Source organism: Geotrypetes seraphini, chromosome 8 (assembly GCF_902459505.1).
Source record: "Geotrypetes seraphini chromosome 8, aGeoSer1.1, whole genome shotgun sequence".
NCBI lineage: Eukaryota > Metazoa > Chordata > Amphibia > Gymnophiona > Dermophiidae > Geotrypetes > Geotrypetes seraphini.
This window is the reverse complement of record NC_047091.1, coordinates 114,055,827-114,079,033: the sequence shown is the minus strand read 5'-3', so window position 1 is coordinate 114,079,033 and position 23,207 is coordinate 114,055,827. Positions and strand designations below refer to the sequence as shown.

The window sequence follows — 23,207 nt, the reverse complement described above, 5'->3', positions numbered from 1 at the left end:
GGGCTAGGGAATTGCAAGAGGGGTCGTGCAAATAGTGAAGGCACAAAACGCAAATACGTGGACACTGCGGAGCCCAAGAGAAGCCAGTTACAAGTCCTGTAGGGGTCCTTGGGGCTTCCTGTTCAAGGATTTACTCTAGAACTTGTGAATCTTCTGTGGAAAGCTTATTTGATGGGCCTGGAATGCTCTGCAGTGCCTGGAGATGTCCCAGTATCAGACTGGGGAGAGGTACCTCTTCAGGAGCTCCCTCTGCCTGGAGGAAGTCGATTCTCAGCCTATGTGACCAAGGGAGCAGGACTAGGAAGATTGGAGATTGGACTTTGTTGTCTCAGTGCTAAGTTTCCTTTCTGGAGGATTCTACTTCCCTGTCAGGAACCAGGAGCCAAGAGGCGGTTGCTGCTATCGATCAGGGAGATGATGTTGGTGCAGTGACTGTTCAAGTCAGTTACCGACCTACATATCCTAACGGATGCACTCAGGCAGTTGAAGTTGGATTCTCAGCAGCCTTCTACCTCACAGTGCATGGTCATGAGTGACACAAATGCTCAGACCACCTTTTTTCCCTCGTATCCGGACATCACCTTAAGTTTCCTTTCTGGAGGATTCTACTTCCCTGTCAGGAACCAGGAGCCAAGAGGCGGTTGCTGCTATCGATCAGGGAGATGATGTTGGTGCAGTGACTGTTCAAGTCAGTTACCGACCTACATATCCTAACGGATGCACTCAGGCAGTTGAAGTTGGATTCTCAGCAGCCTTCTACCTCACAGTGCATGGTCATGAGTGACACAAATGCTCAGACCACCTTTTTTCCCTCGTATCCGGACATCACCTTTCTGGTTACAAAGCAATAGGAGACTCCAGAAGACTCCCTGAAGGTGACAAAAACTATGTCCAAACTTTACCTTATGGCTCTGGAATTTCAGCAGCTGTTTAGTCAGCTGAAGGTAGATTCCACTGTGGCTCAAATAACTAATTGTATTGTACATCCTTTTCTAGTGAGGGAGGAGTGAGGTTAAAAGATTTACAAGATCACAAAGTAAAGGTGATGCTTAAGAGGCAATTTGAAGCATTAACTTTCGGGATCAAAGCTGCAATGGCAGCCTTGTTCGTGGCATATGCTTGCTACACCATGTTATGGTGAAGTCTGGATGAGGAGGAGGATGTGTGCCCCCCAGCTGGTTTTGGAGGGGGTGGATTATATGGCAGATGCTATATATGACATTATTAGAGTCATGAGCAAGGTGTCAGTGTTTGCTGTTGCTGTCTGCCATATGCTCTGGATCAGACCGTGGGTGGGCAATTCAGCTTCCAAAGCCACCTTAAGCAGATTGCCCTTCAAAGGGCAGATGCTATGTGGTAAGCGCCTGGATGACCTTATGGCCAACATGACAGATCACTTCCCCAACTCTCTGCCTGATGTTCCCACCAGTTTTGTGCAGGTTCCTCCGCTCGGAGATCTTATCAGGGGTCCAGATAGCATTTGAGAATTCTAGATGCCAACAACCTCCAAGGTCTCACTTCGACACAACCTCCCAAAAATCATAACGACACCACGTTGGTTGCTGTGCTCCCGCTCAGAGATGGGAGACTCTTAGCATTCTGGAGGTAATGGGAACGAATTCCCTCAGACCGCTGGGTTCTAGATCTTATTCGAGAGGGTCTCAAGATAAGAATTCTGTCGCGCTCCTTCAGATCTTTTTATCGACTGTCCAGCCGGACAGTCGGGAAAAGAGGCCATGGTGCGAGTAATGGTGGAAAGTCTTCTGGACATTCAAGCCATAGAACCAGTTCCTGAAGAAGAATAGGACTCTGGCAGATATTCCATATACTTCATAGTGCCCAAGAAAGGCACCAAAAACTGTAGATCGATCCTAGACCTAAAGTCCTTAAATGTGGTGCTGAGAGTACTGCACTTCCACATGGAGATGGTTCGGTCTATCATTGCGGTGGTGGCTCCAGGGGAATTCCTAACCTCCCTAGATCTGATGGAGGCATTCCTTCATATCCTTCAATGGCATTTTCAGTTTGCAGCCCTACCCTTTGGTTTGGCAACGACCCCACGTACTTTCACCAAGGTGGTGGTGGTTGCAGCAGCTCACTTCCGCAGGATGAGAATACAGGTACACCCCTACCTGGATGATTGGTTAACCAGAGTGCCATCAAGGCCAGAGGGCAAGCAGACAGTATGACTAGTTGTGCCTCTCCCACAGGATCTGGACTGGATTGACAACTTCAAGAAGAATCACCTGGAGACATTCCAATGCTTGGAGTATTTGGGGGTATGCTTCAACACGGCGAAAGGCCACATCTTTCTTCCCGAGCCATGCAAACAAGCTCAGGAAGCAGATTTCAGATCGCTTAGCAATACCGCATCCCACAACTTCTGGTGCTGGGATCAATAGTAGCCACCTGGAGGTAGTTCCCTGGGAGAGAGTGCCTATGGACCTTCTCCAGGATGCTCTGCTCTCTAGGTGGTCCTAGCCAGGGAAGATGAGGTACAGCTTGCGTTGGTGGCTCTAGGGCAATGCCTTATCAGAAGGCACATCCCTCCAGATCTCCTCATGGGTGACTCTCACAACTGACGCCAGCCTGTTCGTCTGGGGAGTTTATTGTGTCAGTCACCCCTTATAGGGCCAATGGTCTTTTCCGCAGAGAACGTAATCTGTAAAGCTCCTGGAACTCCAAGTCATTTACTTAGCGCTGAGTGCATTGGAACAGTGCCTGGAAGGAAAAGCAGTCAGAGTGTTCTCTGACGATGCCACTGTGGTAGCTTATGTGAACAGACAGGGGAGCACCAGAAGTACTCCTTTATGTCTGGAGGCTCAGATGATGTTCCAGTGGGCAGAAGCCTATCTTTAGGCCCTCTCTGTAGCCCATGTAGTGGGATTGGACAATGTGCAGGCCTTCTTAGCTGACATGCTGTAGACCCAGGGTAGTGGTCCCTCTCCCAAAGAGCGTTTAACCTCATTGTACAATGCTGGGGAAGGCCAGAGATGAACCTGATAGCATTGGCCATGAATGTAAAGGCAAAATGTTTTTTACAGCTGAAGAGGTGAACTGGGAATTGCAGGATTGGACACGTTATTTCATCCCTGGCTGAAAGAGAGACTTCTATATGTGTTTTCTCCGTGGCCCATTGTGGGCCGGGTCATCTGCAGAATTGCATCTCACTCGGGCCTTGTGTTCTTGGTTGCTGTAGAATGACCTTGCCATCCTTTCATTGCTATTCTTTTTCGAGCTAAGAAGCCATCAACTTTTGCAGCCTTTGCTAAGATCTGGAAAGTTTTCCAGCTCTTGGTGAGCCAAAGATCATGTTGATCCTCTCGGCACCAATTCCTATGATCCTGGCATTCTTTCAGGTCAGATTAGAAAAGGGTCTAGTGGTGGCATCTCTCTAGGCCCATGTGGTGGGCTTCTCGAGGGGGAAAACAATCTCTAGCATCTCACCCTGATGTGACCCAGTTCTTCAAGGAGCGCTCAGGTGCGGCCTCCTGTATGCCGGCTTTCTCCGCTCTGGAATCTTAATTTTGTTCTGAAGGACTTGTCCAAACCGTAAGAGCCTCTCCAAAAGGTGACTCTTCTGGACTGCATGGTGAAGACAGTATTCCAGGTAGCAATAATTTCCGCAAGACAGATCTTGAAACCAGGCTCTTTCTTGCAGAGAACTTCCTAAGGGTCTCAGAGGCTGGGATTTCTCTGCATGTAGTACCTTCTTTCCTACTGAAGGTTGTGTCTTTTTTTTATTTTTTTTTTCTATACCGTTCTCCCAGGAGAGCTCAGAATGTTTTGTTATATGAGTTTATTCAGGTACTCAAGCATTTTGTCCTGGCGGGCTCACAATCTATCTAGTATACCTGGGGCAATGGGGGGATTAAGTGACTTGCCCAGGGTCACAAGGTGCAGCATGGATTTGAACCCACAACCCCAGGGTGCTGAGGCTGTAGCTTTTAACCACTGCACCACACTCTCCCCACATCAACCAGGAGGTGTGTTTACCTACTTTTTATCCTATGGGTTCAACCAAACAAGATGTGATATTGTAGAGGCTGGTTGTGTGAAGAATTTGACTTCACTACTTGGAAAGGAAAATGAGTTTTGCCTTTCTGACCATCTTTTTGTTCTAACCAAGTCAGTCCAGATGAAGCAAACTGACCTTCAAGGCTTCTGTTGCCAGATGGATTTGCATGGCAATTTCATTGGCGTAGATTGGCCCTGACAAACAATCACTTTATACTGTCAAAGCTCATTTGACTAGAAGTGTTGCATCTTCATGGGTGGAGTCCTGGGCAGTTCCGCCTAAAGAGATCTGTAGAGCAGCTACTTGGTCCACTTTCCATACTTTTGCAAGGTTCTACAGAGTGGATGTGGCGACTCGAGGGCACCGTTTTTGGGTCCTCAGTCTTATGGATAAACTTATTTGCCTGTTTCTAGATGTCTGACACTGCTTTGGTTTGTCACCTAATGTACGGACTCCTGTTTTTATATAACATAATGAAAGATTATATTCTTTCCTGGATAATCTTGTTTCTGTTAATGTGTACAGGAGTCCGTATAGCTCACCCTGTGCATTCTGTAATTCGCCTGCTTTCTACCGTAGACTGGAGTTCTTCTGTCAGATGGATGAACATGTATAATTAACTTACTAATAAAATACTGTGCTTTTGAGTTTTGGTGTTCCTTATGTGTTGGTGCTAGTTGCACACAGCAGGTTAGTTCATCGATAACACCTATGTTGCAAGTTTATGCTAATAATTGTTCTTTTTCATGATACCCTTCTGCAAAAGGTTCACAAGCATGGATTGATCATCAAATGTACAGACTCCTGTGTATATTAGCAGAAACAAAATTATCCAGGTAAGAACCTAATCTTTCATTTTATTCACATTTGTTTCCTGATTTTTCAGCGTTATGAGGCTTGTTGGTTTCTTCAGTAGTTGCAAAGTGAGGCTTCTGTTAAACTGGGATGGTTGGTGGAGCTAAAATGCCTGAAAATGGTTGTAGCCCATATATTGAAGAAAGGTGAAACCTTTTATTGTTTTCCATATGGAAAGTGCAAAAGTGTCATTGCAGGGAAAAATGTTCACAAATTATGCTCCAAAATTTATTTTCTATTAAATTTGGGGTTTGCTATGTCAGATTGAAATGTAGCTTTCAGTAAGATGCTGTTACGAAGGGGTGCAGAAAAGTTCTCAACCCAACCAACTTCCTAAATTCTGAGTGTTATTTTGCTATTGTAGCTGAAAGGGGGGGGAGGTGTTTTATTTTGCAAAGTATCAATTTGCAGAATCATAATGCTATGTTTTGACATTGTTTCAGATCACTGATTGAACCATGTCAACTAAAAGTGTGGCATTTTCAAGTGTGGAACTCTGAGCTATCATGAAGTTCCTATTCCTGCAGAAGAAAACTCCAAAGGAAATCCATGAATGTATGATGCAAACATTGAGTGACAAATGCTTATCATACTTCACAGTGAAGAAGTAGTATGCAAACTTTCAGCATGGCGATTTTGAGACCGAAGATGCAGCAAGGTCTGAGCGGCCTCAAACAGTGTGAACTCCTGAAATTGTTGGCCATGTCCATAACCTGATTTTGGCAAATATTGGCTAGAACAATTGCTGAGTCACTACAGATATCCAGGGAATCTATTGGGTGTATGTTATCCACGAGCAGCTAGGTATGCAGAAAATGTCAGCCAAGTGGGTGCCTAAATGTTTGAATGCCGATGAGAAATGACGTTGAATGGACACCCAAGTTGATTTTGCAGCATTTTCAGTGAGCTAGTGCCAACTTTTTGGAATGACTAGTTACTGTTGATGAAACATGGTTACATCACTATGATCCTGAGACAAAAACACAGTCCATACAATGGCAGCACTCAGGTTTTCTAAGGCCAAGGAAATTCAAGACCCAAAAGGCAGCAAGAAAGGTCATGGCCACAATGTTTTGGGATCATGAATGTGTTGTAATGGCTGACTATTTTCCAAGGAGCAAAAGGTTAATGCAGAAAATTACTGTAACTTGCTGTGACGATTAAAGGAGGCATTGAAAGTAAAAAAGGAGAAGGAAGCTGTGGAAAGAAGTTCTTTTGCAAGACATGCACCTTCTCACAAGGCTGGCAAAATGATCAATGTTTTGACACAGTTGAGGTTTCAGTGCATAGACCATCCAACCTACTCACCAGACCTTGCTCCATCTATTTTCTGTTTCCAAATCTTAAAAAGAGTTTGAATGGGTGACAATTTTCAAGTGATTCAGAGATGATTGCTGCAGTGGAGCAGTATTTCAGTGACCAGACATCAGAGTATTTTTTTGGAAGGGTTATAGAAACTTCAGACATGATGTGTCAAGTGTGTTGAACTTAGGGGTGAATATGTAGAATAACTGGTAAGTTTCATGGCTCCACGTCATTCCTTTCTTGGTTGGGCTGAAAACTTTTCAGCACCCCCTCGTATCTCTAGAAGTAGTCTTGAGGTATTTTCTGAAGAGTGTTACCTGTAACTGATTCAATATACTTATTCCTGGTAGTTTTTTGCTTTTTAGACCTCTAAGGAGGAGATCATAGAAGAAAAGGCAGAGAACACTTTAACTACCTTGTTCCCCGGTCAGAAGAGGAGAATATCTCATCTTACCAAGTCAGCAAGTGTAAGTTGAACTGGGATGAGGTTAAAAAGAAACACTACTTTAAAGAATAAGGCATGAATTGCTTCCCATGCCCAACCACTTTGGGAGGTGGCTGCTGCATTTGAATCTCTCAGATACAGTGAAGGTATTAAGTTTTGTAAGAGATCTTGTTCTGAGTAAATCCTTTAAATGATGGGACATATTTTATATTGCTAGTGTGTTTAATGTTTGTACAGGCAGAAGCCCCCAGCAAGCCAGTAATCAGACCATATCGCCGGCCAACTGCCCAAGAAATCTGCTACCAGAGGACCCTGCAGGCACAACAGCAAGCAGCACAACTAGAGGCAATGGTTCAGAAGACTGCATTGGTTATACCAGGAGAGAAGAAACGGATCTCACACATACCAAGAGCAGTGCAGTCTACAGCAGCAGTATCAACTTGTTCACCTGGTATATGTGATTTTTAGCTTACACTAAGCCCTGTCTCAGGGGTCATCCCAAGCATGCAGATGTTAAAGGAAGCAATGTTGGTTTTAGAATCCATGTAGAACAGCTTTTTATCAGAAAGCCCTCTGAAAAAATGTATGATGTGAATGCAGAACTACTGCTACTGGTCACTTCTATAGTGCTACAAGATGTATGTAGCACTATACACAAACATAAAAGAGAATCCATGCTCAAATTACAGTTTAGTCAAGACAAACAATTATTTGCACTTTGTATACTGCCTTGCAAAACACGAATCAGTGGTTAATAAACAGGACAAATAAGGGATTAGAGAGTACATAAGAACGTAAGAATTGCCGTACTGGGACATATCATGGTCTATCAAGCCCAGTATACTGTTCCAACAGTGGCCAACCCTTGTCCGAAGTACCCAGCAAGATTCCGAGTAGTAAAACAGATTTTATGCTGCTTATCCTAGGAATAAGTGGTGAATTTTTCCAAGCCATCTCAATAATGGCATGTGAACTTCTTATTCAGGAAAATATTCAAGCCTTTTTTAAATACTTCTAAGCTAACTGATTTCACCACATTCTCTGACAATGAATGCCAGAATTTAATTACACATTGTGTGAAGAATTTTCTTCAGTTTGTTTTAAATCTACTACTTAGTAGCTTCATTGCATGCTGCCTAGTCCTAGTATTTTTGGAAAGAGTAAACAAGTGATTCACATCTACCCTTTCCACTCACTCAGTATTTTATAGACCTCTATCATATCACCCATGAGCCCTCTCTTCTTGAAGCTGAAGAGCCCTAGTTGCTTTAGCCTTTTCTCATAGGTAAGTTTTCCCATTCCTTTTATCATTTTTGTTGCCCTTCTCTGTACTGTTTCTAATTCCACTATATCTTTTTTTAGATAAATTGACCAGAATTATGCACAGTGTTCGAGGAGTGGCCATACCATAGAGCATTCTATTTGCTTTCTTAGCCACTGCCACACATTGAGCTGAGGATTTCAATGTATCCTCATTGATGACATCTAGATCCTTTTCTTAAGCAGTGACTCCTAATGTGGAACCCTGCATCATATAGCTATAGTTTGGGTTCCTCTTTCCCACATGCATCATTTTGCACTTGCTCACATTAAACGTCATTTGCCTTTTTGATATCCAGTCTCCCAATTTCAAGGTCCTCTTGTAGTTTTTCACAATCCTCTTGTGATTTAACAACTTTTGAACAATTTTGTGTCATCAACTAATTTAATTATCTCACTAGTTATTCCCATCTCTAGATCATTGATAAATATGTTAAAAAGCAGCAGTCCCAGCACAGACCCCTGGGGAACCCCACTTTTAACCCTTCTCCATTCAGAATACTGACCATTTAAACCTATTCTGTTTTCTGTCTTTCAACCAGTTCTTAATCCATAATAGGAAATTACCTCCTATCCTTGTTCAATGTGTATGATGAAACCATCTTCAGAAAAGCAAATTTGGAAGAAGAGAATGTTGGTTTCAAAATTGGGGGCTGAAAAATAAATAACCTGCGCTATGTAGATGATACAACACTCATCACCAGCAGCATAGAAGACATGCTGTATCTACTAAGAAAAGTCAAAGCTGAAAGTCATAACATGGGGCTAGAACTGAACATAAACAAGATGAAGATCATGAACATGGAAAATGATGAAGATTTTGAGCTTGAAGGCGATAGGATAGAAGCTGTAAAGCATTTCAATCTCCTGGGCTCTTTTGTAAATGAAGCAGCTAGCAGGGAGGAAATACTCCGCAAAATAGCACTTGGTCGCTCTTCAATGAAGGCTTTTGACAAAGCATTCAAAGGTCAGGAGGTAACATTCCAAATGAAGATCAGACTTGTCTATGCACTCATTTTCTCAGTGGTCAGTTATGGATGCGAAAGCTGGACACTACGGAAACAAGACAGAAAGAAGATTGACTCATTTGAGCTTTGGTGTGGGATTTTAGGCGTGCCATGGACTGCCTGAAGAACTAACAAATCGATTCTGGAAGAGATCAAACTGGCTATGTCACTTGAAGCCCAAATGATGAAGTTAGCCTGTCTTATTTTGAGAGAGATCAGAAGGACATCATGTTTGGGAAGATTGAAGGAACCAAGCGAAGAGGGTGACCTGCAATCTGATGACTGGACACTTTGGAAACAACCATTGGGATGATGCTGGAGGACCTTTCTGGACTAGTACAAAACAGATTTTTTTTAGATCTGCAGTTCATCAGGTTGCTAGGATTGGAACATGAGTTGATGGCACCTAACAACAACAACAACCTCCTATCCCATGACTTTCTAATTTCCTCAGAAGTCTTTCATGAGATACTTTGTCAAATGCTTTTTGAAAATTCAAATACACAATATCAGTTGGCTCACCCTTATCCACATGTTCATTTACTCCTTCAAAAAAATGCAGTAGATTGGTGAGGCAAGATTTTCCTTGACTAAATCCTTGTTGGCTCATTAATCCATGCTTTTGTATATGTTCTGTCATTTTGTGCTTTATAGTAGTCTCTACCATTTTGCCTGGCATTAACATCATACTCATGGTCTATAATTTCCCAGATCACCTCTGGGGCCTTTTTTTAAAGAAAAACTTGAAATTAGTAACAATAGCTCTGCAAATTCATTTTTCAATTCTGTCAGCACTCTGGGAAGTATACTATCCTGTCCAAGTGATTTGCTACTGTTCAATTTGTCAAATTGATCCAGTACATCTTTCAGTGTTAGAAATTTGTTTGAGTATAATTTTGTGATTGATTAAAACATCATGGATATTAAATAGGTTGATAAGAGATTAAGAATTAAAAGCAGCCTTAAAAAAGTGGGCTTTTAGCCTGAATTTGAATATGGCTAGGGAATGGAGCATGCCACACCATTCTGCAACGTTCACTACTAGCTGGTACATTGGACTTTTGAACAGGTTCACACTTATATCTTTCGGCATCCAATATGAATTGCTACACAACTTTCTTTTTTCTGCATTTAGTATTGTTCTAATACTTATGCTGGGATGTGCCTTTGTTAAAAGTTTTCTTTTCTATTCCTAATTATATATCGCTCTCCCTTCAGAGGATTACTGTTTTTCTACCTGTTATACTGCTATGAAGTATACCTGAGAATATAGACATGAGAGCACATCTGAACCTTCACTAAGTGGTCACGTCCAGTGAACTGTAGACCGACCCTGGTTCAACTCCCACTTCAGCTGTATTATTGGTTGTAAGTATCTACCCCGCTGAGGAGTTATATTTATCTATCAAAGTCAGTTTTGTTCCTGACTTTCCATTCTTCTCTGTGGCTCACAGGAAACAACAGAACTCCCCTCCTGGCTAGGGCCGGGAGTATGTAAACTTTCTCCACCAGCTGCACAATTCAAAATGGCCTGGTGGTGGCTACACTGAAATCCAAGGGATTTACAATCAGAATCTTATCTCTTAACGACGCTGATGTTGGTTTTGTAGCTCGCTGCGATCACTTCTTCTTCTAGCAAGTTACATTCCACTTTCTTTTATTTGGGCACCCTGAGCTGTCTGCAGTAGTTGCTATGCACTTCTTCAGGGTTCCAAAGTCTACTCTGTGCCTTTATTTGCGTGATAATATTATTTTCATTCCTACACGACAATATGTCTGGTTTCTTCCACTCATATTTCCGTCACATGTTTTCAGCTGGAAATAATGTTTCCGGCAGTATGTGCTTTCCATCGTTTCTCTGGCTTGTATTGCTACAGTGCAAAAATCATGCCTTGTACTTAGTCTACGATTCTTTTCTGATGGGCTAGTGAACTTTCCGTTCCATCACCAACCCTTATATCTTTTATTTTCAGTGTTTCTCTTAATCACATATATCTGTGCAACAATGCTTTTTCCTTCTGGTTGCACAGTTACTCTGTTTCTCTCTCTTGCTTCAAGGCCACCTTCTTTTTGTAGTCCTGACTACCTCTCTTGCTTCTCAATAAAGATCTATGAAGAAACTCTAACTCACAGGTACATTGATTCTTTCCATTTCTGTTAGGTCAGCCTCAACTTTATGGCATCTCATCACCTTCAGTTGATATCTCTTGGTTCAGGGGTAAACTCTAATAGTTTGGTAGCACGCATCCAAGCTCACACTGCACTTGAGTTCATTTCCTTCAGGCTTGCCTTTGCTGTCTAGTTTCTTTTTTATTCTCATCTCAAAAAAGAAAAAATGGAACAAAATGGAGCTGTCCTCCGATCATTCTACAGTTCACTTCCACTGGTACATGTGTTTTTTCTTGCTGTACTTTTCCACTATTTGCAGTCAGATTCGTGGTATCTCTTCTTTCCACTATTCCATCCTTTAATTAGGAAAAGGTCCTATATCTCTTACTTGATCCTCAAGTTTCTGAGCACACTACTCTCTTCTTTTCAGCTGAAGATAAGGCTGGCTTCTGCATATAAATTTGCATATCCCTCTCTCTGTTTTTCTTACTTAACGGGGATATCCAACATTTCCATTCCCCGTTCATCATTTCTTTACTAAACTTCTTTGTTGGTTTCCCTTTTTTCCAGCATATCTCTTGAGAAGTACTGCTTCTCCTTTGCAGTCCTTGCACTGACTCTTCATTTTGCCAGATCTTTTTTCAGAGCCCTCAAGGGGAGCATTTTTAACATGTGGCTTTGCCCCCAGTCCGCTACTATTTCTTTCCATTTACTTTCTAAAATCCATAGTAATGACTTTCTCTCCTTACTAAGGTTTTTTTTTCCCTTTTTTTCCTATAAAACTATTCTATTCAACGGGAACTATGCTGCCATTTTACTTGGCACTGCTCATGGCACTATCCATCTGTGTCTACCTGAGACATGACTGGTTTCAACTGCTCTTTTTTGGTCTGGTCATCCATATATGTCCATTTATTCTTTTCTTGAATCTTTATGGCATCTCCCTCGCCTATGCTTGGATTCCCCTGCTGCTACAAGGCCATCTATTATTTTACAACGTCCATACATACAGTTTTCCCTGGGTTCTTCCCTTTTTCCTCTTGTTGAGGACGGAGTTCTTCTGATTACCATTTATTTATTTTCCTTCCCTTGCCTTCGCCTACTCTTATCGGACAGTATCTGATTTTCTTGCAAGGCAAGTTTCCTTAGAGGCCAACTCTCCCTCCTTCCCATTTACTAAAACTAGGGAGTCCCACATGTCAGAGTTAGTGCTGCCCGATTCAGGAAAAAAAATTTCAATTCGATTTTCCTGCCCAATTGGGTGTTTTTTTCAAACATCCTGGTGGGTTTATTTTATAGCGTCTAAACCCACTCCACCCCCTTTACCCTCTCTCACCCACACTGGCGCTGTGGTGTAAACAAAAAAGACTTATCCTAGCTCACGTTCACGGTCTAATACCAGCTCTGGCAGGATATACATTTCAAATCTGACACATTGTAATCACAAAACAGAAAATAAAATTATTTTTTCTACCTTTTGTTGTATGGTCATTATTAAAATCATTTTGGTCCCAGGCTCTGCGACAAATGTCTTCTGATAACTCGCTTGACAGGGTCTCTTGCCCATTTGTTGTTTTCTTCTTTCTCCGTGCTAACCATCTCTGTCCTCCCCTTCCCTCCCCTAGAGGTCTGGCATCTTTCCTTTTTTTCGCCCCTATCCCGTAGATGCTCAATAAATTTTCCAAATTCTCAATTTGAACATGAGTTCTCATACTGTCTTTTAAAATAGAAGCAGCTGTGAATTGCAAAGTTGTAATAGTGTACAAATTTTTTTTTGCACACTATCCACAGTTGACAATTTACAATCAAAATCTTTCATTTTCTGAACTACATCATTAGAAAATTTAGATATTTGAGGCAACAGCTATTGAATAAAAGTGTTAGTTTTCATGACTATCTGCCAAATGAATCTTGTGAGCCCTGTAATATTGGCTTAAATTTATTTCCTGCAGTCTTGCTTATACTGTAGAAAGAAAAGTCAGTATTCATGAAAAGAAACTTCCTTTTCTTAATGTTCTCCTCCAAAGTCAAAAGTTTAGGTTTTAGACTGAGAACTGTATCTGGAATGAACTTATCCTGTGATTTCTATGGAGATAGATTTTCCACTTTATTTTTCTAAACATGGTTGAGGGGGTGGAGTCCTCGCCGAAAGACAAGGAGACTTCAGTGAGGGAGCCATGAGATGTATTTAAAAGGAGATTAGACAGTGCCTTAACTTGCTGATTCATCGAGCCCTTAAATGATATGAGCCCTTTGGAAGCTCTTTTCCTGTTCCCCCATGAAAAATGGTGTTAGCCTTCTGGTAGGACACCCCAGATATAGCACCAGGCAAGAGACCCCTTTCCGGTATCGAACGTCCAGTAGATGTCTGCGGCAGTGCCTGTTCTGTCTCCTTGTGAGTAATCACCCTCTCCAAAGCTTGGTATTCACCTCTGTAATTTTTTTTAAACAAAGTATTTCTTTTTAAATGTTTTAATTTTTTACTTAAATTTGCAGATATGACAGACAAAACAGTTGGCCGTATTCTATCTTCCAATGGCTGCAGTGCAAGCAGCATCACTCTCAAAGGCCGAACTCTGACAGGAATGACATCCAAAACTACCACAACTACTGCACTGAAGAGAATTGCACATGCTCCTACACTACAGGTAAAATCTTTCCTCATTGAACCAGAAGCTAGTGCATCGCTATTGCTTGCTTTCCAGTCAACTGAATTTTGTCCTTTCTTTGGCAGTGTCCTTTCAGAGGTTAGAAATGTTGACCTAAAGAAGGCAAATAGTAGCAAAACACTGCACTTAAATGTCACTGATCATTGTTCCCTTCATAAGTCTACTAGTAGTGGATTCCATAAAAGCATCCATACTAGGTCAAACCAAAGTGCAATCAAGCAGTGTCATGTTTCCAGCGGTGGCCTGTCCATTGCAGAAGTATTTATATACATGGGGAAGGGTAAACAAGTGTTAAACTGCATGCAAAAATTAGATTGCCTTGGTGTAAAATCTGGTGCCAAGGCCAAGATGCAAGGTTTATCTGCCAGTCATTTGCTGGAATTGCATGATAGATAACTAGTTTCATTAAACCTAAGATGAATATTTGGATAGTGTCATAATTTCTTTCTTTATTCAAGTGTGCTGTTTGTGGTCACATGGTGGAGAGGAAGGGTCACTTACACTCAGCTACCACAGTCTTTAAAATTGAAAAGTCAGTGATTAAACTTTTCTAAATCTGAAACATTAGCCACAGGGAAGGGCCTAGGGGTGGTTTGGGGCTCTGAATTCCTACTTAAGTGGTCAGCAAATTTTTCCATTACCTAGGCATTCAGTTGACAGCTAACTTCAGATAATTGTATGCTTATAATGTAACACCCTCCTGAAGGCGACCCAAGCACCATTAATCAGTTTGGAATTATTGCCATTTTTTTGTTTAGTGGGTGTAATTGCTTACATAAAATGACTTTATTCCCCAAAAGGCTCTATGTTCTTCAAATGCTGCCTCTTAGATTGGTAAAAAGGGATTTGAGATACTTGAGTGGATTAAAAAAAATTGGGGGGGGGGGGAGGGGAGAAGAGCAGAAAGCCTAAACTGCACTGGGAATGACTTCAGGGGAGTTGGAATGATGGAGGCTTGGGTCTACTAGAAATGGGGAAATATAACGTAGCATGCCTATTGCCATATTTGAAGGACTGGCTGTTTCATAGCAAAGAATACACCTGCTTAGATTATGAACAGGCATATATAGAACCTGCAAACATGGTTTGTTTTGTGCATATCTTTTCTAGTAAGCTACAATCCAGGTTAAAATACCATATTATCCTTAAACCAGTAAGAGAGACATGAAACAAGATCTGTCTATTGTGGGGTTGAAATCCCTAAGCCATAAATCAACTACCTATCCAGGGGAACTCTTAGACTTTCTTTCCGATATAGACACCATACATAACATTTTATAATTGGAAGGGAAAAGGGATTGCTAAATTTTAACATCTGGTAAATAAAGATGGTGATTTCATTTGAATTTAATGAAATGCAGCAGAGGTATGGAATCTGAAATAGTGAAGGTTTTGTATATGTATAATGCAGGCTTCTTATCGTTTTTTTCGGTATCTTGAGGGGACAATTATTCAACTATGAGAGAGAAGTTGTATCAGATAGCCCTAAAACACCAAAAGTATCAATAGCATAAAGAGCCTGTTAAAGATTGGACTCTGCTGACAGGCCAGTGAAGTAGAGACATAAATAGAAACATGGAGATATGATAGCAGATAAAGGCCAAACGACCTATCCAGTCTGTCTATCCGCAGCATCCACTATCTCCTGTCCCTAAAAGATCTTACGTGCCTGTCCCACGTTTTCTTGAATTCAGACCGTCTTTGTCTTCACCACCTCTACTGGGAAACTATTCCACACATCTGCCACCCTTCTGTAAAAAAAGCTATTTTCTTAGATTACTCCTGAGCCTATCACCTCTTTACCTAATTCTATGCCCTCTCACTCTAGAGATTCCTTTCAATTGAAGGAGACTTGCATCATGTGTATACAGTATATGCTATGTAGGTGTTTAAAACGTCTATCATATCTCCCCTCTCCTGCATGTTCTCCAAAGTATATATCTTGAGATCTTTGTCTATCCCTGTATGTCTTATAACATAGACATAGAAACATAGAAGATGACGGCAGAAAGGGGCCATGGCCCATCAAGTCTGCCCACTCTAATGACCCACCCCCCATGACATTACCCCCCTAGAGTTCCCACATGTATATCCCATTTCCTTTTAAAGTCTGGCACGCTGCTGGCCTCAATCACCTGAAGTGGAAGTTCATTCCAATGATCAACCACCCTTTCAGTGAAGAAATACTTCCTGGTGTCACCATGAAATTTCCCACCCCTGATTTTCAGCAGATGCCCTCTTGTGGCCGAGGGACCTTTAAGAAAGAAGATATCCTCTTCTACCTCGATGCGGCCCGTGATATATTTAAACGTTTCAATCATGTCTCCTCTCTCTCTACGTTCCTCGAGTGAGTATAGCTGTAATCTTTTCAGCCGTTCCTCATATAGGAGATCTTTGAGCCCCGAGACCATCCTGGTGGCCATCCGTTGAACTGACTCAACTCTCAGTGCATCTTCTTAGTAATGTGGTCTCCAGAATTGTACACAATATTCCAGATGAGGTCTCACCATGGATCTGTACAACGGCATTATGACTTTGGGTTTCCGGTTGACGAAACTCCTACGGATGCAACCCATCATTTGTCTTGCCTTTGATGAAGCCTTCTCCACTTGATTGGCTGTTTTCATGTCTTCGCTAATGATCACCCCCAAGTCACGTTCTGCCCTAGTGTGTAAGGTCTGCACGGATTTTTGCTGCCAAGGTGCATGACCTTACATTTTTTAGCATTGAAGCTTAGCTGCCAAGTCGAGGACCAATGTTCCAATCGAAGTAGGTCCTGCTTCATACTGTTGGGCACGGTGCCTTTACTTACTATGTTGCTTAGTTTGGCGTCATCAGTGAATAATGTGATTTTACCTTGAAGCCCCTGAGTTAGGTCTCCTACGAATATGTTGAAAAGGATCGGGCCCAAGACCGAGCCCTGTGGAACTCCACTGGTCACCTCCGACGTTTTTGAAAGGGTGCCATTTACCATCACTCTCTGAAGTTACCGTTTAGCCAATCATTGACCCATGCAGTTAATGTTTCTCCCAAACCCATCGATTTCATCTTGCTCAATAACCGGCGATGTGGGACACTATCAAAAGCTTTACTAAAGTCCAAGTACACGATATCTAGGGACTCCCAGTCATTTTAGTTGCCTTCCTCTGGATTGACTCCATCCTGTTTATATCTTTTTGAAAGTGCAGTCTCCAGAATTATATACAATATGCTAAATGAATTCTCACCAGAGTCTTATACAGGGGCATCAATACCTCCTTTTTCCTACTGGCCATTCCTCTTCCTATGCACCCAAGCATCCTAAGTTCCGCAGTCATCTTTTCAACCAGTTTGGCCACCTTAAGGTCATCACATATTATGAAACCCAAGTCCTACTTCTCTTTCGTGCACAATAGTTCTTCACCTCTAAACTGTACCATTCCCTTGGGTTTTTGCAGCCCAAATGCATGACCTTTCTTAACTTAGCATTAAATCAAGCTGCCAAGTTTCAAATCATTCCTCAAGTTTCACTAGGTCCTTTCTCATGTTTTCCATACCATCAGGGGTGTGTACTGCAGATTTTAGGCAAATCTAACCCGTCAGCCCTTCAGCAATATTGCTTACAAAAATGTTAAAAGAAACAGGCCCAAGAACCAAACCTTGAGGCACACCACTGGTAACATCCCTTTCCTCAGAGCAATCTCCATTGACCCTTACCCTTTGTCGCCTTCCACTCAACTGGTTCCTTACCCAGTCCGTTACTTTGGGGCCCATACCAAGGGAACTCAATTTATTTATTAGATGCCTGTGTGGAGCATTCTCAAAGGTTTTGTTAAAATCTAAATATGCCACATTTAGTGCTCTCCCTCTATCCAATTCTCTGGTCACCCAGTCAAAGAAATTGATCAGATTTATCTGACAAGATCTGCCTCTAGTGAATCAATGTTGCCTTGGGTCCTGTAAGCCACTGGATTCCAGAAACTACACTGTTCTCGTTTTAAAAGCGTTCCATTAATTTACTTACTACAGAAATCAGATTTACTAGCCTGTAGTTACCTACTTCTTTCACTTTTGTGGAGAGAAACCACATCTACCCTTTGCCAATCCTCTTGTACCACTCCTGACTAGAGAATCATTGACAAAGTCAGACAGCAGAGCCTCCAAAATTTTCCTAAGTTCCCTCAGTACACTTGAATGTACACCTTTCGAGCCCATCACTTTATCCACCTTTAGCGAGGTCACAGACACAATCCTCCGAAAATTGATCAGAGTCTACCACACCTCCAGCCCTATTTGCATTTGTTTTCTGCTATCTTGCTCCTGGCACTTCAGCTGAGTACAGAGAACAGAAATATTTGTTAAGCAATTCAGCCTTTTCATATAAGTTTCTACATATTCCTCCCCTCCACCTTTGAGTCTCAGAATGCCACTTTTGCACTTCTTCCTATCAAGTTTCAAGTTTATTAAAATTTGATATACCACTTATCAAATATCTTAAGTGGTGTACATGATTACAAATTTAAAAATAGCAGCCCTAAAAGTTGTTTGTGATTTTTCCATATTCGTGGGTCGGCTCTGCCCCTAACCCCCGTGAATATGAAGGGAGAAGTATACTCAAATATAAACCTATCCAAGTATAAACCAATATACCATTTTTGCCCCCATTTTTAGGGGAAAAATGGTAACTCAAATGTAAACCAAAAAGTTTATATTCTACCTTTCCTCCCTTTACCTTCCCTGTGGTGCCTACCACTTTCTCTCCCAGTAATCTTCCCCTTCCATCACCGCCACCCTCCCCCTCGAATCGACAGACTTCAGCGCGTACCCGCGCCCACACACCCATCACCGGCCAGCAGCTGGCGTTCCCTCCCTCCTTCCTTCCTTCCTCCCTCCCAATCAAGAGTTAAACCCTCCCCAAGGCCTACCACGACATCATGCTGGTCTAGTGGCATGTTAGGGCAGGAGCAATTCCCACTTACTAGTGAGGCTTCAATAGCCTAGAGAACCTGCTGCTGAAAGTCTCAGCATCCATTTTTGCTGCAGAGAAAGAATGAATAGGAGCGAATGGGATCGCTCCTGCTCCAATGTGCTGCTAGGCCTGTGGTTACTCTTGCTTGGGAGGGAGGGAAGAAACGCTAGCGTACGGCCGATGGAGGTAGAGGCAGGGGCGCAGAGTTTGGGCTTGGGTCTGCTGGTTCGGAGGGGGGCTTGTTGGAGGGGGAAGACTCTCATATAAACAGAAACCCCTCCATTTTTGGGCCATTTGTTTGGCCCAAAAATCTCGGTTTATATTTCAGTATATATGGTAATGAAACTAGTAGGATGGGAAATAGTCAACTCCTGAGGAGATTATCTTGGACAAGTGGGAAGGGTTAGGACTACAGAGGAAAGGAGAGCATTTATTTGTTAGGAAGGCATGTCTGTTGAGTTAAAAAAAACCCAACCTATTTTGAAATGTTGGGTAGAGTGTTAACTCCCAACATATTGGCAATGGAGAAGTAATTTGCATATCTCGATGGGTTGGGAACTAATACTAGCCAAATCTATCCCTAGGGAGAGAAAACAATTTTTAGTCAGGATTTGTCTTTGAGAACACAAAATTACATATTAAACATGATGAAGGGACAATCGGAGGAATCCCCTCAGGAAGGATAAGGCAATAGATCAATTTCATACTGGCAAAATGACCTTGAGAGACCAATTCGGAAGGAGAGATGGAGGGAAGTATACAAGATCTGAGTGACTTCTACTTTAGGGGGAGCTTTCTTCTACTGTTTCTCTAGATTGTAGTGTCTAGAGGAGTCACTTTTTAGTTCCAGCCAGGATTAGCGAGGGGGCAGCAGGGGGATGGAATACAGAGATAGGTTGGAAATACTGAGAAAGTACCATGATTTAGTATATTGTTTTTGACTATTGTAATGCAGTTGTATCATGCTTATAATCCATCTGGACATTATAATACTAATTCTATTGCAATAAGTGTGTTATTCTGGATGAGCAGGCAATATCCCAGTGCTCATGAGCCATGCAGAATGAATCAACTCCAGCTTTTCAATCTCTCCTCCTTCACCAGTGGTCTCTGCTGCCCCTTCAGTTTTTCCTTCTGCACTTGAGCCGGAAAGAGTCTGTCTGATCTAATCTGCTTATTTCTTTATTTTTGTTTGTATTTTCGTTGTCTTTTTTGCTTGATTTCAGTGCTAAGAGTTCCCCTAGTTGAGGGTACAGCCCTGCCTGCATGGAGGTGAAGCAGACTACAGTCTGCAGTTGACATGCCAATCCCTTGTACTTGTTGGCCAGCCTGCAGAAGCTATTTTTGAAGCTTGGAGTTCATTCCCCTTGTAGAATTGCTCACCTACTGCATTTCAGGGACTTGGAGTGCAGGCTTTAGGCATCTGTAGGGGGATCAGTGGGGTCTCGCAGGGTGCCTGCTGCATTTTGATTCCCTCCTCCTCCCCCCTTTTGCATCTGTGGGGCTGGAGGCTCAGTCACACACTGGTTAAACTGGCAGCCCAAAGATTCAATGCTGGAAGGATGTTCTGTTTTGAGCCAGTGATTTCTTCTCCCAGATCCAGCTACCTTTTGAGCTGGAGCAGTCTGCAGAACATTGCCAGCACAGGTCACAGTGAGTAAGGTTGCTACAGCCTATGAGGAATATGGGATGGGGGAGGCGAGAGGTCTGTAAATCTTTTTAAAGGTTTCTGCCTGTTCCTTTAGGTTCCCCCACCTCTAAAATCCTGAAATTGCTAGGTTTTTTTTTTCTTTTTAAGTGGTTTGGAGCCATTTTTTGGTGCCAAAATGCCTCTGTGGCCATCTTGGATTTCCCTATTTTTTTTGTTAAAGTTCTCTAGAAGCTTCAGATCACCTCGTTTTGCCTCAAAGCTGGCAGGGAAGGAGTCATTTGGTTCTTTTAACCCTACCTCATGCCAGGTTAGCAGTGGATGGACGCCCAAAGAGCGCCGTTGTGCCAAATGTCGCACTGCACGTGAAAGGAAGATGAGAGCTTAGCTTCCTCTTTGCTCTCTAGGGCTGAGGAATGGGCAGGAAGCCTGTTGGTTGGGGGCCTAAATTTCTTCTGGAATGGCGGTGTCCTAAGCACAGGGGTGCGAAGGCCGTGGAGCCCAAGAGACATAAGCCAGAATCCTCTCCAGAATTTGTTAATTTGATTTGGAGAGCCTTTCAAGACTGTGTAACTTCCAAACAGAAATCTGACAGCGCACCTGATGGCACACGAGGAGGCGGGAGCTCCCAGGATGCATCTGCCTCACTGTCTGAGTCTAGCTAGGATCTAGGGAGCCTTTCTGAGGGAGATTCAAAGGATGAAGGGTCTCTTACCATACCCTTTCTGTCTCATAGTGCACCGTCCCTGTCAGGAGATGCAGGTTCAGAGACAGGTGCATGTGCGTTAGAACCAGTGGTGGCACTCGATCAAAGGAAAGATCCTATGGCCCTCCGTCTATTTAAACTCTTTGCTCTGTTGGATCTTATTGCTGATTCTCTGCAGTCCCTGCTCTATTATGAGTGGAGTGAGGGCCCAGTCTTCGTTTCCCTGGCATCCTGAAGGGTCCCTTAAAGTATCTGTATCCAATGGTACAGGAGTGTCCCCAGCAGTTCGCTCAGTCCAAGGTAGATTCCTTGGTAGCGCAGGTTACTAAATTCAGGTCCCTGCCAAGAGAGGGAGGCATGGTATTAAAGGATATGCAGGATTGTAGAGTGGATGTGATTCTCAGAAGACAGTTTGAGGCTTTGGCTTAGGAATCAAAGCTGCCACAGCAGCTTCATTTGTTACATGCGCCTGTCATACCAGATTGTGAAGTCTTATGCTGGCTAGTGGTGAGCCTTTGCCCCAACTCCTATTGATGGGGTGGATTATGTGTTGGATGCTCTTTACGACGACATCAGTCATGAGCAAAGTTTCTTCTTCAATCTCAGCCTGCAGAATGCTCTGGATCAAGCAATGGGCTGGTGATTCTACCTCCAAGACTACTCTCAGCAGACTTCCTTTCAAAGGACAAATATTATTCTGTAAGGGACTGGATGATCTCATGACCAGTGTAGTTGATTATTGACCAAAATCTCTGTCTTACAGCAGACCCAGAACCTCTAGAGGCTCAGGGCGGTCTAATTTTCATGGCTCCAGGTATTTTCGGTAGTACTCAGGAGGAACCGCCTCTCTGAGATCCTTCCAAGGATCCAGAAAGAAATTCTCAGGAGCCAGGCCTCCAGATCTCGTTCCTCTATAACTTTCAAGAAAGCACAATGTTGCCAGATCCGGAGCTAGGGGGATGGTTCTCAGAGTATGTGCAGATTTTGTCATATCGTTGGTTACTGGAATTTATTCAGAGCAGTTACAAGATAAAATTCACTTGGCCCTTAACGGACTGATTTGTGGACTCCCCAGCGACGCAACCAGATAAAGCAGGCAGGGTGGAAGCCACAATGCAGATATTGTTAGACATTCAATTAATAGAGCCTGTGCCACCTAAAGACTTGGGCTTTAGAAAATACTCCATATACTTCATCATGCCAAAGAAAGGCTCAGACGATTGGAGACCCATTCTTGATTTTACTCGATGTCAATGCAGCGCTCAAAGTTCCGTGCTTTCGCATGGAGACAGTTCGATCTGTCATAGCGATGATTGCAATGGGGCATTTTCTAGCCTTTCTGGATTTGACAGAGGCCTGTTTGCACTTTCCCATATTTCCAGACTCCAGAAAGTTCCTGAGGTTTCATGTTCTGGAAAACCATTACCAGTTCTCACCTTTCCCTTTTGGCTGACAACAGCACCTTGCATGTTCAATTACAGGTTCATTCATACCTGGATGACTGGCTGATCATACCCCCGTTTTTCACCGAAGGGAGAGCAAGCCATGGCTCATGTGATTCAAGTTCTGCAGAACCTGGGTTGGATAGTGAATTTCCAAAAGAGCTGTCTGACTCTCAGTCAGTCTCTGAAATACCCGGGTGTTTTGTTCAACATGGCAGATGGCGGTGTCTATATTCCAGAGGCACTTGGACAGAAGCTTTGTGCTCAGATAATGAGCTTGCTAGCCAAGCCAGCTCCGTACCCTTGGCACTACCTCCAAGTGCTGGGCTCCATGGCAGCCACAATAGACATGGTTTCCTGGGTGAAAGCTCACAAACATCCTCTCCAAAATGCGTTATCATACTGGTCACCTCAGTTGGACCTCCTGCAAATGCTCTGCCCTGGACACCGGAAGCCTGGGCCAGTATGGACTGGTGACTCTGTCCTCAATTGTTAGCCATGGGCATACCCCTCTGCATAGCTTCCTGAGTAATTGTGTCACAATTACTCAGGAAGCTATGCAGAGGGGTATGCCCATGGACAATGTCCAAGCCGATATCCTCAGCAGACAGATACTGGATCGGGGAGATGGACGCTATCTGCATCAGCCTTTCAAACTATTGTTCATTGCTGGGATCACGCAACGTTCGATCTTATGGCAACAGCACAGAACAAGAAGGCAAACAGCTTCTTCAG

At 42.9% G+C, this 23,207-nt stretch overlaps 1 protein-coding gene across 3 annotated transcripts in view; it reads left to right on the top strand.

The window, feature by feature from the left end:
- REXO1 (RNA exonuclease 1 homolog) overlaps positions 1-23,207 on the top strand; it is a 176,229-nt gene that overhangs the window by 59,990 nt on the left and 93,032 nt on the right. For all 3 annotated transcript variants that reach the window (XM_033955063.1, XM_033955062.1, XM_033955064.1), the window contains 3 exons: positions 6,544-6,645; positions 6,861-7,074; positions 13,556-13,707. In XM_033955063.1, coding sequence (XP_033810954.1) covers positions 6,544-6,645; positions 6,861-7,074; positions 13,556-13,707 — 468 coding nt within the window. The remainder of the gene's footprint in view (positions 1-6,543; positions 6,646-6,860; positions 7,075-13,555; positions 13,708-23,207) is intronic.